At 37.3% G+C, this 13,793-nt stretch overlaps 1 protein-coding gene across 1 annotated transcript in view; it reads left to right on the forward strand.

Moving 5' to 3' along the window:
• AHRR (aryl hydrocarbon receptor repressor) overlaps positions 1-13,003 on the forward strand; it is an 88,190-nt gene extending 75,187 nt beyond the window's left edge. Inside the window, exons 6-11 of the mRNA XM_064659084.1 lie at positions 801-930; positions 2,379-2,512; positions 3,809-4,008; positions 5,691-5,809; positions 6,724-6,865; positions 9,391-13,003. Coding sequence (XP_064515154.1) covers positions 801-930; positions 2,379-2,512; positions 3,809-4,008; positions 5,691-5,809; positions 6,724-6,865; positions 9,391-10,510 — 1,845 coding nt within the window. The 3' untranslated portion in view covers positions 10,511-13,003. The remainder of the gene's footprint in view (positions 1-800; positions 931-2,378; positions 2,513-3,808; positions 4,009-5,690; positions 5,810-6,723; positions 6,866-9,390) is intronic.
• Positions 13,004-13,793: the final 790 nt, after the last annotated feature.

Here is a 13,793-nt window from a genome sequence, read left to right on the forward strand (position 1 = left end):
TGACCCCTCTGGAAGATGTGTTCCAGTGTTTAACCATGCTGACCGTAATTTTTTTTCCTCTTATTATTAAGTCCCAGTTTCCCATGTTGTAACTTGTGTCTATTGCTTCTTGTCTTCCCACTTTGCTCTTATGAGAAGAGTCGGCCTTGATCGTCTCTTTATCTGCTTGTTTGGTTGATGTAGACAGCAGTAAGTTCTTCACGAGGTTTTCTCTTCTGAAGGCTGAACAAACCCTGTTCTTCTCTCCTGATACATCATGTGCTCTAGCCCTCTTAAGTGTCTTGGTAGCACTCTCCTGGCTTCATTTCAATATGCTAATATCTTTTTTTCCTGGGATACCCAAAATTAAGAGAGAACTTCGCCTTTGTTGAACTTCCTGAGGTTCCTGTCCACCTATTTTTACAGTCCATCAAGGAGCTGTTCTGCCCTCCCCAGCTGGAACCCTCTGCAAACCTGCTGAGAGTGCACTCTATCCCATGATTCCTTAGTCAAGCCATTAAACAGGGTTTGTCCCAGCATTAATCCCTGGGGGTTGCCACTAGTCATCAGTTGCCAGTTGGATGTTTTCATGGCTCACATTTGCATATGTACAAAAGAGTTAAGAACAGAAAGAATCACCTTAGGATGTGAAGGGAAAAAGCAGATATTTAAAAATAGGGGCCTCTGAAATAACTTTCCTCACTCAATCTGCTCTGAAAGTATCCTACACAGCCTTTATTTTAAGGAAAGTATCAATCTAAAGATAAGCATCTGCCCCCCTACACTTACTAATTAAGCATTTCTTGTTGTAATTGTTTCAGACTGATGTAATGCACCAAAATATATATGATTACATTCACGTGGATGATCGCCAGGATTTCTGTAGACAACTGCACTGGGCCATGAATCCTCCCCAGATGTTGTCTGGACAGCAACTACCAACAGAAACAGGTGGGATTGTCTATGTTGGTTGGAAACACAGGCACCACTGTAGAGAGATAGAAGTGCATTCCATCTGTGCCCATGTCTACGCTATGTCAAGTCAGATTCTTCACCAGAAAGCTACATAGGGGCATTTATTTATGTCATTGTCTCATAGATGACATTTCTTCATGATCCTTGGCATTTATAAGGTAGTGTGTGCCATTGAGGCCACTAAGTTGTTTTCTTTATGTTTCTCTGAGTAATTACATATATTCTTCGCACGCTGAATGAACAGCATCAGTCTTCATCCTACCAATCTGTTGTTGACACTGATCAGGACATGAGTATTCCTCTCATTAATGCAAAAAAATCCCATGCAAAATGTTTATGAACAGAACCACAGTGGCAGCACCACTTTCTGCCATTTGTTTTCCCATGCAAAATTATGTAGACAGGAGTCTTCTGAAGAACAAGTAAGTTTAGCAATGCGCTTTTTCTTCTGAGGCTGTATTTCCCTAGGATACCAGTTGGATATCCGTGCTCAAGATTTGTTCTACATGAGGCATTAAGCTGAAATCACAGCTACAGAACATATAATCAGGTTGAAATTGTTAACTTTATAAAGAATTATTGATACCAGCAAAATGTATGCATTTCATTTACCGAGGAAGTAATTGAGGAAATAATTTGGGAATCACAGTCACCAGCTGGGTGAGGAGAAACTTGTAAGAAATCCTTCAGCAACTTTTAAGAAGTCTGCAGGAACGCAGTCATGAAACTTGCATTTCTTGTAGAACAGTTCCTATGTTTTAAAAGAGACTTACATATACCTGAGGAACTTGGCAAAATTTTGTAGGAAGTACACAGAAAACAAGCTAAACAACATGCACTAATATTTCAAACTATAACATTTACAAATATTTGGAATTTTTGTCCTAATCTATATAATGGAGAATTTCAGTTCTTGAGTTCATCTTTTATTATAAATACTTGTGTCTTTTGAGAAGTATTTCAAAAGCTGAGCACTTATAGTTCAAAAGTGGAAAACGCTTCATTAAAAATCAAGGAGGCAACAGCTGAGCATTAGCTAATCAGCCACTGTCCATTTTTTTGTTTTGTTTTTTCTTGCATTAGCATTTTTCCTTACTTTGTTCCTTTTTCTAATGCATTTTCTGTGATCTCTGATCTCAAAACCAGCAACATCTGCTACCCCACTTCACATCATTAAAAATTACAAAAACTCAGGAAATAAAGTCAAAGTTTCTGGAGAAATTCACCTGAACTCCATTGTAGAGCTTTTATTTTATTTTTGGTAGGACATGTGCAGATGTATCTATACATGTTACAATTTAATATTCGCCCATCCATAAAGCAATTTTTAGCAATTTCTGTAACAGCCTCTTCAATTGGCTACAGAACATTTTCATTATTTCTTAGTGTGATCTGATCTGTGTTGCCTTCACTGTTGGTCCTAGGAGAAGAATATATTCTCAGTAAATTGTTTAAAGCACAAGAGAATGACAGCATGACAACAGATTATTCTTCCTTCCTAACTCGCTGTTTCATCTGTCGAGTTCGCTGCTTGTTGGACAGTACTTCTGGATTCCTTGTAAGTATAATTCCACTCAGATGACTTGTAGTCATGATGTACAAGATTTTAATGACTTATATGAAAAATTCTTCAACATAAATATTGAACATAAATATTGTAGAGAGCCATGGTCAGGATATATTTTTCTTTGCTGTGCACTAACAAGAAACACCTGAAGATAATTATTAATATGCATAAAGAAGATAAGAGAAAAAAAAGGTTGTAATATTTGAAATTGAAAAAATCTAGAAACTTTTATGTTGTAAGTTCTTTTAGACAGTATCTGTCCTCAATTTTTCCTGGGCACAGCACAAGAGTGGCAAATCTGAATTTCAACAATTAACATTAAAGCTCAAAGCATTTGCTTTAAGGAACAGGAAAAATAATGATCCGTTTTCCCCTTTCTAGAAGAGTCCTTTAATAATAAACCCAAGAATTAGAAAGTCTCTCTCATGCTCCTTTCTAGAAATCACTTCTCCGTTTGCTTAGTAAAGACCAATGGTGTTTCTACTTAAGGGAAACTACGGCATGTGCGAAGAAAATGGGGGGATTAGCATGAGACAGGGAAATGCAACTTCTCTCTCAAATGCTCATTGCTGGGAAACTATGGGTCTTAACAGCCATATTAGTTAGTCATTTCTACATCCCTGTTTTAATCTTGTAGCTCTGGAAAATGTCTAAGTCAAAAGGGCAAAAGGGTCATTTATTGGTAGGTAATTTTTTCACTGAGGGGCAGCAGCTTGGTGTTAGCTTGATCTCTGCCTTCTGACTATAAAGATACTTGAGGCAGGAATGGATGTTCCTTTCAAGCTATGTACTTTGTATCTGGCTATCTTGAGCTTACTTTTTCTCTTGGCATCTGTCTGCACAGTCCTTGGCTTGTGCCAGTCCCGAGAAAGTATAGAGCAAGAGGAAAAAAACTAAGAAACCATCTCACTGGAGAGAACAGAGTATGGAAAAATAACGGTTCCAGCCTCAGTGAGGTACAGCAGATAAAGGTGTTTGCAGCACTATACACTGCCCGTCTCGGCGAACAGAGGGTAACACAGAACTTCTGCTTTGAGTGCACAGGAGAGAGAGGAAAAATTAACCTTCTTCAAATGTCTCATTTTAGTGTTGATAGAATCTCTGCCCACCATGCTTCTGAAGTGGCATGATTTAAATCATACGAAGATAATGAAATTCCTAGTTTTAATCTATGATTCAAAACTTGTCTTGGTGTTAAATAACATGATCCATAGGTTATATTAGCATTTTAAGTGTTTATACACTAAATGCTTAACATACATTTTTTTTTTTTCTTTTGCATACCAGACAATGCAGTTCCAAGGCAAACTAAAGTTTCTCTTTGGACAAAGGAAAAAGTCCTCATCAGGAACAGTATTGCCACCTCAGCTGTCGTTATTCTGCATAGTGGTACCACTTCTGCTCCCTTCTGTGACAGAGATGAAGATGAAAAGCCTACTTGTGAAAGCAAAACACAAAGTTGATGATGCAACAGCAGCAAACACAAAGTATTTACTAATTAATCTTTTGGCATTTATGAAATTCATGTTTATTAAGCATGTAAAAAGCACAAATTATGTCAAATAACTCTTAAACTCTTTCTTAGAAAAGTGAATAATTTATCTGGATTTAACTATTTAATATAAACCAAAGATAATAGAGTTACTATAATATAATACGATATAATACAATATAATGCAAGAAAAAACAATATATTGTAGTTTATATATAATATATGTTACGTATTTTATTACTATATATGAAGTTTTATATTAAAAAATGAAACATTAGGATATCTTCCTCGCCTTCAGAAGTTACCAATGCAGCAAAGTCATTCCATTAGCTGTAAAAATGGAAAAGAAAATGTTTTTTTACTGGGAGTTTTCAAATTTAAGTATCTTCTAGTAACACAATTATTTGGACTTGAGTATTTTGTTAACAGACAAAGGAAAAGGAAAACTTCAGAAAGCTGACTGTGCATGTGTAGGGGTGTTCACATAGAGGCTAATGAGTTGTACTCGGTGTGTGCATTTATCTTTCAATAGAAGTTTTATGAACACCTAAGTTTAAAATTGCACGAAATGGCTTGGGGGTGATAATTTGGTAGCCATCACAAAAGATTGGGACAGATTGTGTTCAAACTCATTCCCTTCCTAACATTCAGTTTTGTTACTCTTCTATGAATGAATTTTGGTTGATGTTTGGAGCTAGGATTATGTTTTCCCTTATTTGGTTAAATATAATCTTACTGTAATGAGGTCGATTGCTGTGAAGCAAAATGCTCATCAGTATGACCAACAGTATCATAATTTGGCTTTTACTTAGATTATGTTTGCGTATGTGTGGATTCACTATCCAGACGTATAATGTGATTCTAGAACATACATGCTTTTGACAAGAACTTGCTGGAAGGCTGGTATAATGGAATATGCAGGCTTTTGGAGTAGAGTTGGAAAGTCATTTCCACTTGCTAGTTTTTTCAGAGGCCCAGGTGAAATTAACTGATGATCAGAATTCAGCTCCTAGAAGAGAGGTGCTTTACTTAAGTTTTGCTATCTGACTGGACAGTGGCCAAGGATTTGACCAGAATGAAGCACTCATTTATCTTCAGTGTTTCCTTTGGTTCAGGCCTGAAGCATGGTAGCCAAGGATGTGGGCAAACTTATGTAGTACTTTTTTTTCTGATGGTTTTAACAGAGGGAAACATCTGTAAAGCAGTGTTACAGACATTGCACCCTTTTCAAGCCCTAATATGCATTTTCAGCTAAAGATTGGAAGAAATCCATTCAAATAATTATAGTGATTATTGCAAATTGAAGTCTTACTCTTAAATGCATTGTTGGTCACTGTGATGTATGTACCTCAAATGTACTTTGAATAGGCAAAGGAGAGTATACACAGCATTTGTCTCAATTCAAGCTGAAATTTATTGTTCCAGACATAGTCATGGGTAGAATATTCCTAAACATAGCTATTCCTCTTAATTGAATACAGAAATCCAGTCACACACTAGTTTGAGCAACTGAATGATGCAGGAAATAGATAATTATTTAGTGTTAGTTACTACATACTTAAACTATAAGTCTTTGCTAATGGTCAACAGCTTGAAGATCGTATCTTTTAGAGTCTGTGATTCTACTGTGTTGTCATCCACTGACAAGGAATTTTCCACCTTTTCTGTCCTCTACAGCTCCAGTTCAAAAGGCAGTTCAGGGCTGTGTGAAGCAACAGAATTGTATGGAAGGAACAGTCACCATGAAGGTGCCACTTTCACTAATGCGTTACAGATTGCTGAAAACCAAATCAAAGGTGTGTCTGCTAAGTACTTCTGGATGACATCCAGTTTATGGAAAAAGAGCCTTGTCTTATTTCCTCTTGCTAGGATTTTCAGGTTTTGGTCCCAGTGCTCCCTTTTTGCTTCTCTCCAACAGCTCTTCTTTAAAAAAAAAAAGAAAAAAAAATTGTCCACCTCAAAAGATAATGCTGAATCAGTCTGCAATTTCAGAGTGGGCAGAAAGTTTACAGAGAAATAAACAATCATAGTAAAAAAGAATACTCAATATATGCTTTCCTGAGAGTGACAGCACTGAATTTAATAAGATTGTGTGAAAACCATAATAATTAATAACAATATCTATCCCTCTGACGAAAACTGGATGATATGTTACAAATGCTAGTTTTCCCCAAAGATTAGAAAACAGAGGAAAATTAGAATGCATTGTCTTTAAAACTCATGATTTGTTTGCAGCTTTGACTCATGTTTTTCCAGTGCTGGGCTGTGGAAAAATTATGAGTCTATGCTGTATTTCAGATTTTACAATGGATAAAATTTTGATGGAGAGTCTACCTCACTGGACAACTTCTTAAGCAGAATTGTACTCCTCTTTCTATCATATCTGCTGGAAATCTTTAATGTCTTTGAAACCATTCCTCTCTTATAGCCCCATTTTTCATGAATTTTCCTGTTGGTATAGTACTACTACTACTGAGAGGGAACAATTATAAGGAATGAGTAATACTGAAAAATCCTTGGTTACAGTTTAGGTGTCTCATTAGGCTTTTAAAATTTTAGTTTTAAAATGTAATTTGCCTCATTTTGTAACTCTCCTATGCTGATGATTCCAGGGCAGCAAACAAATCTGTGAACATTCACCTGTAGTTTAGGTAAGAAAAAATACTAAATACTACTTGTATTAAAATAGATTTTCTTTTAAATTGTATAGCAAAGAATAATGGAGAAAATGGCATTTCTCTAGTCAAAGTACAAACAAATGAAGATCACTGGGTCTGGGTTCAAGCTAACACTCAACTTCTGTATCGAAGTGGTTGTTCAGAATATGTCCTTGCCCAACAGCAAATGTTAAAGTAAGTATATTTTGCAGTACTGAAAGATAAAATTCAGAAAAATGAATGTATTCTTTATGTATGAAATTTTTAAAAGGACTGTAGTGACCTAAGAGAAGAGCTAAATGAGAAGAATTTAGTTTACTTATGATAAGGAAATCCATTTCTGTCTTGGAACATACAAAATGGCTGTTAATAATATTAAATAATAATAATATTAAACAATATGTATTTTCTGTCTTCAGGGGTTTTTTTCTTCTGAAGTTGAGTGTACGTACATACTAAGACAGAAACAAAATGCTTGATTATTAATATGTTTTAACTGTCTTGCACTAAAATGTATTTTGTGGTTTTGTTTTGCAACTGAAAACCTAGAGTCCTAGTTTTTATACATATCAACATTTATTTATGTTAAACTTTTTTTTTCTTTATGGATGACAGTTGAGCTCATGTTCTGTATATGCAACATAATCTAAAGTGTATTCATATTCATTGTATGTTTGTAGATAGATACATCTAGTTGCCTGTAGGCTCAATCATGAACTGTAAACAAATCTCACAGATTTGCATTGAAAGAAGACCTCTCAGATGAGTTTTACTCTTTCCTCCCAAATAGATTTCATCCTTCCCCATGGGACTGTCCGTTCTAGTTCCTGTGGGCCTTATTGAGGTATCTCTTCCAGCTAGTCTGAGGGAGAAGATAAGAGAGTGGACTGAATAAGGGACTGAGAGTTGTACATAGCCACCATCTGGCCCAGTGTTTAAAATGTGGCTATTCACAGATTTTTTTCCTTTAGAATGCATTGCAGATGGAAGAAATAAATGAAAAATAGAGTAGATACTCCTTGCAGGCAGTGTATGTCCCAGGATCCACATGAATAGCAGAGGAGCTCCTACCTGAGGATGGTGGAACACTTCATGCTTATTGGGATGGCACAAACATTACCTTGCCACGTGAGAGAAAGAAGTTCTATTAAGAAGCAGATTAAAAGGCGTTGTTTCTTGTATTCGTGTCTCTACTTCTAAACTGGTTTATTTAGTTACATTTTTGCCCTCTGAGTGGTTAAAATCTTTCCTTTGTGCTTGATAGTTCCCACAGACTGAAGTACTACAGGAGTTGGCCTTGGCTGTTATATTCAGTTCTGTTTTCCTGATAGTCTGCAATAGACTTTGTACTCGCTACTACTTTTATTTTTTTTTTTTTTTTTTGTTAAACTGTGTGCTGTCTTCCTGGAAACATACATTCTTTTGGAGAATTTTCACTAGATACTGTTTCACTGTAAAACTCTTCATTTGGAGGTTTAACTTTTTTTGACTACTGCATTTTGTTCAGTCCTTTGCTTCCCAATTTACTCATCTTCTAAGAAGCTAGCTCTGCAGCAAACTTGTATCAGATCATTTGCATCTCAATCCTGTCAATAATAAAAATAACAATATTTAGGAGAGAACTGAAAATATTTAATACCTCATATAAAAAAAAAAGAGAGAGAAAATATTCCCCTTTCGTGTTGTACATTTATTTCAGCGGGACGTTCTCTCTTTGTAACAACAGGGACTCCCTCTACTGGAAAATCCTATACTTGCACATTGATTCGATGCCCAAGGAAAAAGTTCTTTTGCGAGCTACGAAAAAAGCCTTCTAAGCCCCTTACTAGCTCTTCAGGTTTTCATGCTCGGTTTCTTATTGAGATGTCCACTTCCTGTTTGGAGAGGGATAGCGTGGTTTTGTAGCACTGATCCTGCCTGACTGGGAATCAGCACCTTAGTGAATTCAAGACCTGAACCTCTAGATTTGGACCCCATGTTCTGAAAACTGCTGCATCAGGCATGGAAATGCTCAGGCAACATCCTCTGCCAGACCTCTTCACTAATGTTGAGTACTTCAGCTAGAGATCATGGAAAATTAAGTCACTGGTCATCTTAGAAAACAAAAGACAACATAAATTAAGATACGTAAAACAAACCTCCACCCAATATGAATATCTGTTACTATTCAGACATTTAATTCATGCATTTGATTTCCTCTCAGCTAACTCTGCATTCTCAAAATATAAGATCCCCGTGGTTTTCCCTCAAATCACTTGGATCAGAGAGTTCTTATGTGTCCAAACAGTTCTTTGTTAACAAAATACATCTCATTTAAGATACTAGTTCTATTTTATCTCTAGAATTTTCTACGCACAAATATTATTTAGATACATTTTAAGGGAAGAACAGAAGCGTAAGGTAATTATCGTACACCACTACAGTATTTAAGGTATTTGTGAACTGTGCATCTGAAATGGAAGAAAGAATGTGTGACAGAATTTAAATGAAACAGTGCCACAGAAAGGTAGTTGTGCACACACACCGATGCCCAGATTCAGGGACATTCTTTTTTACTCTGGAGCAAATGCAAAGGTTATATGGACAAGAGTGTGCAAGTCCCATATGGAGGACAAAATACTGCTTGTCACATATGTTAAGCCACTCTGTTTGTATCCCAGAAAACAACAGTTTTGAAACCTCTGACTGACTGGATTTTTTTTTTCTACTGTTATTGAAAGGGAAGAAGACGAACAACTGAAGATATTAAGTGGTTTTGCCAGTTTGAAAGGAAACCTGGAGGGTCTTTCCCGTAACAGTGCCATTGAAACTCTGGGCCAGTGGAAGCATCTTAACTGGACAGCAGTAAAAAATGAACAAGATAATGTAAAAGTGAAGTTTGAACCCCATACTAACGGTGAGTGTTTTATGCAAGAGGAACCTCTCAGTTCTAACACTTCAGTTTTAGGCATCCAAAACAACTGCACCACAAACAGCAGCTGGAATTTAAGAAACTCTACCTCTTGTTCTATGAACCAGCGAATGAACACGTGTTCAAACAGGAGAGCTGGATCATTCTACAACAGAGACCAAAATTTCTTAAATTTGGCATCAACTTGTCCTTCCCACTGGGGAAGTGTAGAAAACAGCCCATCTTACCCGGGTGTCCAGCAGCGTTGTGCAGAGAACTATGTGACAGACCATCTGAAACTGCAGAGACCGTTAATATCCTCAGAGTCTCTCTATGACACAGCCGTTCCCTTGGAGATGCCTATCAAAATGGAATATGATTCTGATTCTGAAAACATTGCTGATAACTACCTGATGTCACAAAACCGAGCGTGGCTGGATGAGAATGGCTCGGTGAGAAAGCAGGCATATAGCTACCCCAGTAGAGTGCACCTCAAAATGGAACCGGACCTCTGTGAGCCAGCCTTGCCTTGTCAGAAGCCAAGGCACTGCCTTTACACGCCACACAATTGGCAGTGCATCGTAGCAAATCATCCAAACAACCTAAACTTGAACAGATCTTGCAAGGGTTCACGTAACAAGGAGGTGACCCCATTTTGCCCTCAGAACTCCTCCATGTGTCTGGAAAGCATGCCCGACTTGCCACACGCAGCTTGCTATGGCCATTTCTACAGCCCCAGCCCAGGGGAGGAGAAAGAGCAGAATAATGAGGTGTTCAAAATGCCGTGTGAATTTAAAAACCCTTGCTTGGTTCAAGCAATCAAGCGTGAGCCCCTGGATTCTCCACCGTTGTCCAACAGTGGACAGAACAGAGTACATGTGAGCTTCCCTGAAAATACATTAGCAGGTCCTGTGCCTCATAAAACCACTGAATGTACATTTTTGCAATAGATTTTATAACATTTGAAATATTTATAATGTTAAAAGCAAGAAGTTGTAGATTCTCTTCCAGTTGGGTTAAGAGTTACTAAAATTAAAAGCCAATGGAAAGATTTTGAAAGTGTGTGTGCACCTGTGTGTGAGAAAAAAAGACACAGATACACACATCCTACCCCTGCTACCGCCCTTCTCTTAGTGATCCTTGGAAAGAGAAAAGAAAGACAAAACCTCAGGCAGAGAAAAATAATCATTACTTGCTGCACAGATATATCTGATAATTTGTCTTTATCATCTTTCCTCTCTTGTCTACAGTGCATTATGAAGGTCTAGAAATTTCTGTTTTCTGCTTTTGTCCTGTTTGTTTTTCTCAAGCTGATGTGATGCCTCTGTGCAAATCAAAGATGTTTATGGTCTTCAGTGTGGCCAGTTTAGCTTAGGAGCTTTTGCTTTTTAATGTTTTTTTTCTACTCTAATAAGAAAGATCAGCTACTCCTTCATCTCAACACTGAATTGATGGCAAGGGCTTCCCAACAAAGGACCGTATTAAAAAAACTGACTTTCATAAAATGCATTAGAAATTATTTCTTTTCAAACTGAAGTTATTACTGAGTTTTCTTGATAATATTAATGTTTTAGAATCCATATTTTTCCATTTTAAAGTAATCAGACTTTCATGTTGCTATCTGAAAAACTGAACAATGGGATGTAATCCACTTCTTTAAATGAGTTACAAAATGTTGTTAAATGTACTTGAAAACAAAGTATTTCTCCAACTGTTTCCCTTGTTTTTACTTGTAAAATTAACAAAGGAAATGCACTTTTTTATTTGATAGTATCTATTCGACTGGTAGCAGTTTGTTAGACATCATCTACATCAAAACTGAATCCCATACTAAGATTATTTTCAAAAGCATCCTAGTTTCAATCCCAAAAGAAAATCTTAATCTCACTGAGGGCTAACTGGTGGATGGATACCTTTCAAAAGCACTTTGGTGCACTTTAGTGCTTTTGACAACAGAGTGTATACTTTTCTTTGAACCCATGTAGTAATGTATTTCCAAAACAAAAAAAAAAAATCTACAACTTATATTTTGGGGTTTGTTGTTGTTGTCGTAGTTTGACTCCTGCACTAACTTTTGTTTTAAAATTGCACTATTTCAACTTTATATCAACTTCACCTGTATAAAGACTACATCATTTAAAAAATGCTTACATGTATATGTGCTTTTTGAAAGAAGCCCTATAATGAATGTTTTCTTTTTCAAAGTGTTATAAATAATTATAATGTCTTCATTTCTATATCTATTAGTCACTAAGGGTGTGGCCAGAAGAGTGGCATAAAATTCTCCAAAATGCTATAAATCTGTGGTATAAGTGTAGTCTTCAGGTAGTGCGATGGTTCTGCACCTAGGAGGCTGCTCTTCCCCAAGACTGTCTTTTCTGATAGAAATTTACTGCCTGTACTTTAGAGTTGGCATATATAAAGATACATATTCTCTGCACGTAAGCTAAGTGCTTATGAACAGTTTGATCAGAAGTGCTGCACTTTGCACTGAAGTGGAACTTCCTGATGACTGTCCTGCACAAGGCAGTATCCTAGCAGAAAGCAAGACTGGACAGTAAAGAGGGCAACAACATCTTATTGTAGCTCAAGTTAAATCTGTCATAGTCCAGCTGACCATATCCAAGCCATGAGAATATTAGCTTTTTTGCGTTGGAGGTAAATCAGTTCCCTATTGGCTATGTGCTGCCTCTTATTTGAGACAGTCTTGATCCTTGCCTTAGTACTCCCACCAGTGGTGCAATGTAACATCAGAACCCATTCTGAAGCTGGACTGCAGTGGTGGAATTTACACCACTCCAGTGCATTACTGTTCACATCACAGAAACCCAAGCCAAATTGCAAAAGTACCTGTGGGGGAGAAAACTGGTTACTAATGAAGAGTGAGACTGCCATAAATCAGCATTGCTGCACAACCTCTGCCTCATTGATTCACTATCTACGTAATTATGACCATCTGTTCTTTTAGACTCTCAGAGTTGCTCTCATAGTCCTTTGCTTGGCATGCAGCAGTGGCACTGCTTATGTCCTGGTGCCAGACACTCTGCTGTGGTCTCATAGCTGCTGGTAGGGTTGTGCTATGAACCATGTAATATTCCCCAGTCCAGCTCTTTATGCAGCTGTCTGGCAGAAATGAGATAATGGGGAGACAGGGTAGTGTGGGAATAGATGACTGGGGGCAAGTGGAGGACACTTCTGCATGACCGCTGAAAAGCTCCTTATTTAATTCCACATGTGGAATCACTGTCACGCTCTCCTGAATGAGACTACCTGGGCTTTGTTTCACACTACCTTGAACCTTCTCTCGTCATTTACATTGATGAAACATGACTGTAGAACACTATTACCTTCATCTGGACATGCTGGCACCATTTTGCATGATGGGAGTGGTTACACCAGGTGCAATTCTGTAGAGGACTGTGCCACTGAATTACTTGTCTCTGCTTAGATTTCTCTCTTCAGTGCAGAAGCAATTTATACTAACAACAAACATTCTCTAAAATTCTCCCTGTTACAGAATAAATGCTTTTTGGTGCCATAACTCTGTCTACTCTAGGGCATTCCTGGCTTATTTCAGTTAGAATTATTTTTCTCGTATTTCCGACAAGCCTAGATACATTTTACACATCTTGATTGATATTACAAAGGTAGATGAAGCTTCTGCAGGTAAGGCAATCTAATCTGATACAAGAGATGTAATGGCCCTTTAGAAGGAAGGATGAATGTGTGACTCAAAAGTGAGATATCACATTCTGACTCCCCGCTGTGTAAATGCAGTCGGGTTTGTTTCCTTATAATTCCGTAAAGTCTGAACCCAAGAAAAACTCACTTATCCTGCACATCGCATTTGTATTTAGCCCACTTAATTTGTGGCAGAGTTGTTATTTCAGGTCTCACATGAAAAAAAAGTGGTATCAGTGGAATTCTTCCTAGTCTAAGTTATCACACATGCAGTGCTGCAATTTCCCAAGAACTGGGCTTATCAAGAAATCAGCAGTTTATCCACTTTTTGGACAATTGTTAACCACTGTTGATAGTAAACAAAGATCAGTTCTTTCTAAGTTCTTGGGAAGAACAGAGGAAATTACCACATAAAAAGGATCTCTTCCTATTTGTGTTTAAGGCACAGATGTTATTCCTTCATCCTCTCCCCATGATATCTGCCCTGGATTGAGTCTGGACTGAAATCTCACATGGCATTGTACCTTGTACCCTGTTAAATTGCCACTGATT

Source organism: Pseudopipra pipra, chromosome 1, assembly GCF_036250125.1.
Source record: "Pseudopipra pipra isolate bDixPip1 chromosome 1, bDixPip1.hap1, whole genome shotgun sequence".
Taxonomy (NCBI): Eukaryota; Metazoa; Chordata; class Aves; order Passeriformes; family Pipridae; genus Pseudopipra; species Pseudopipra pipra.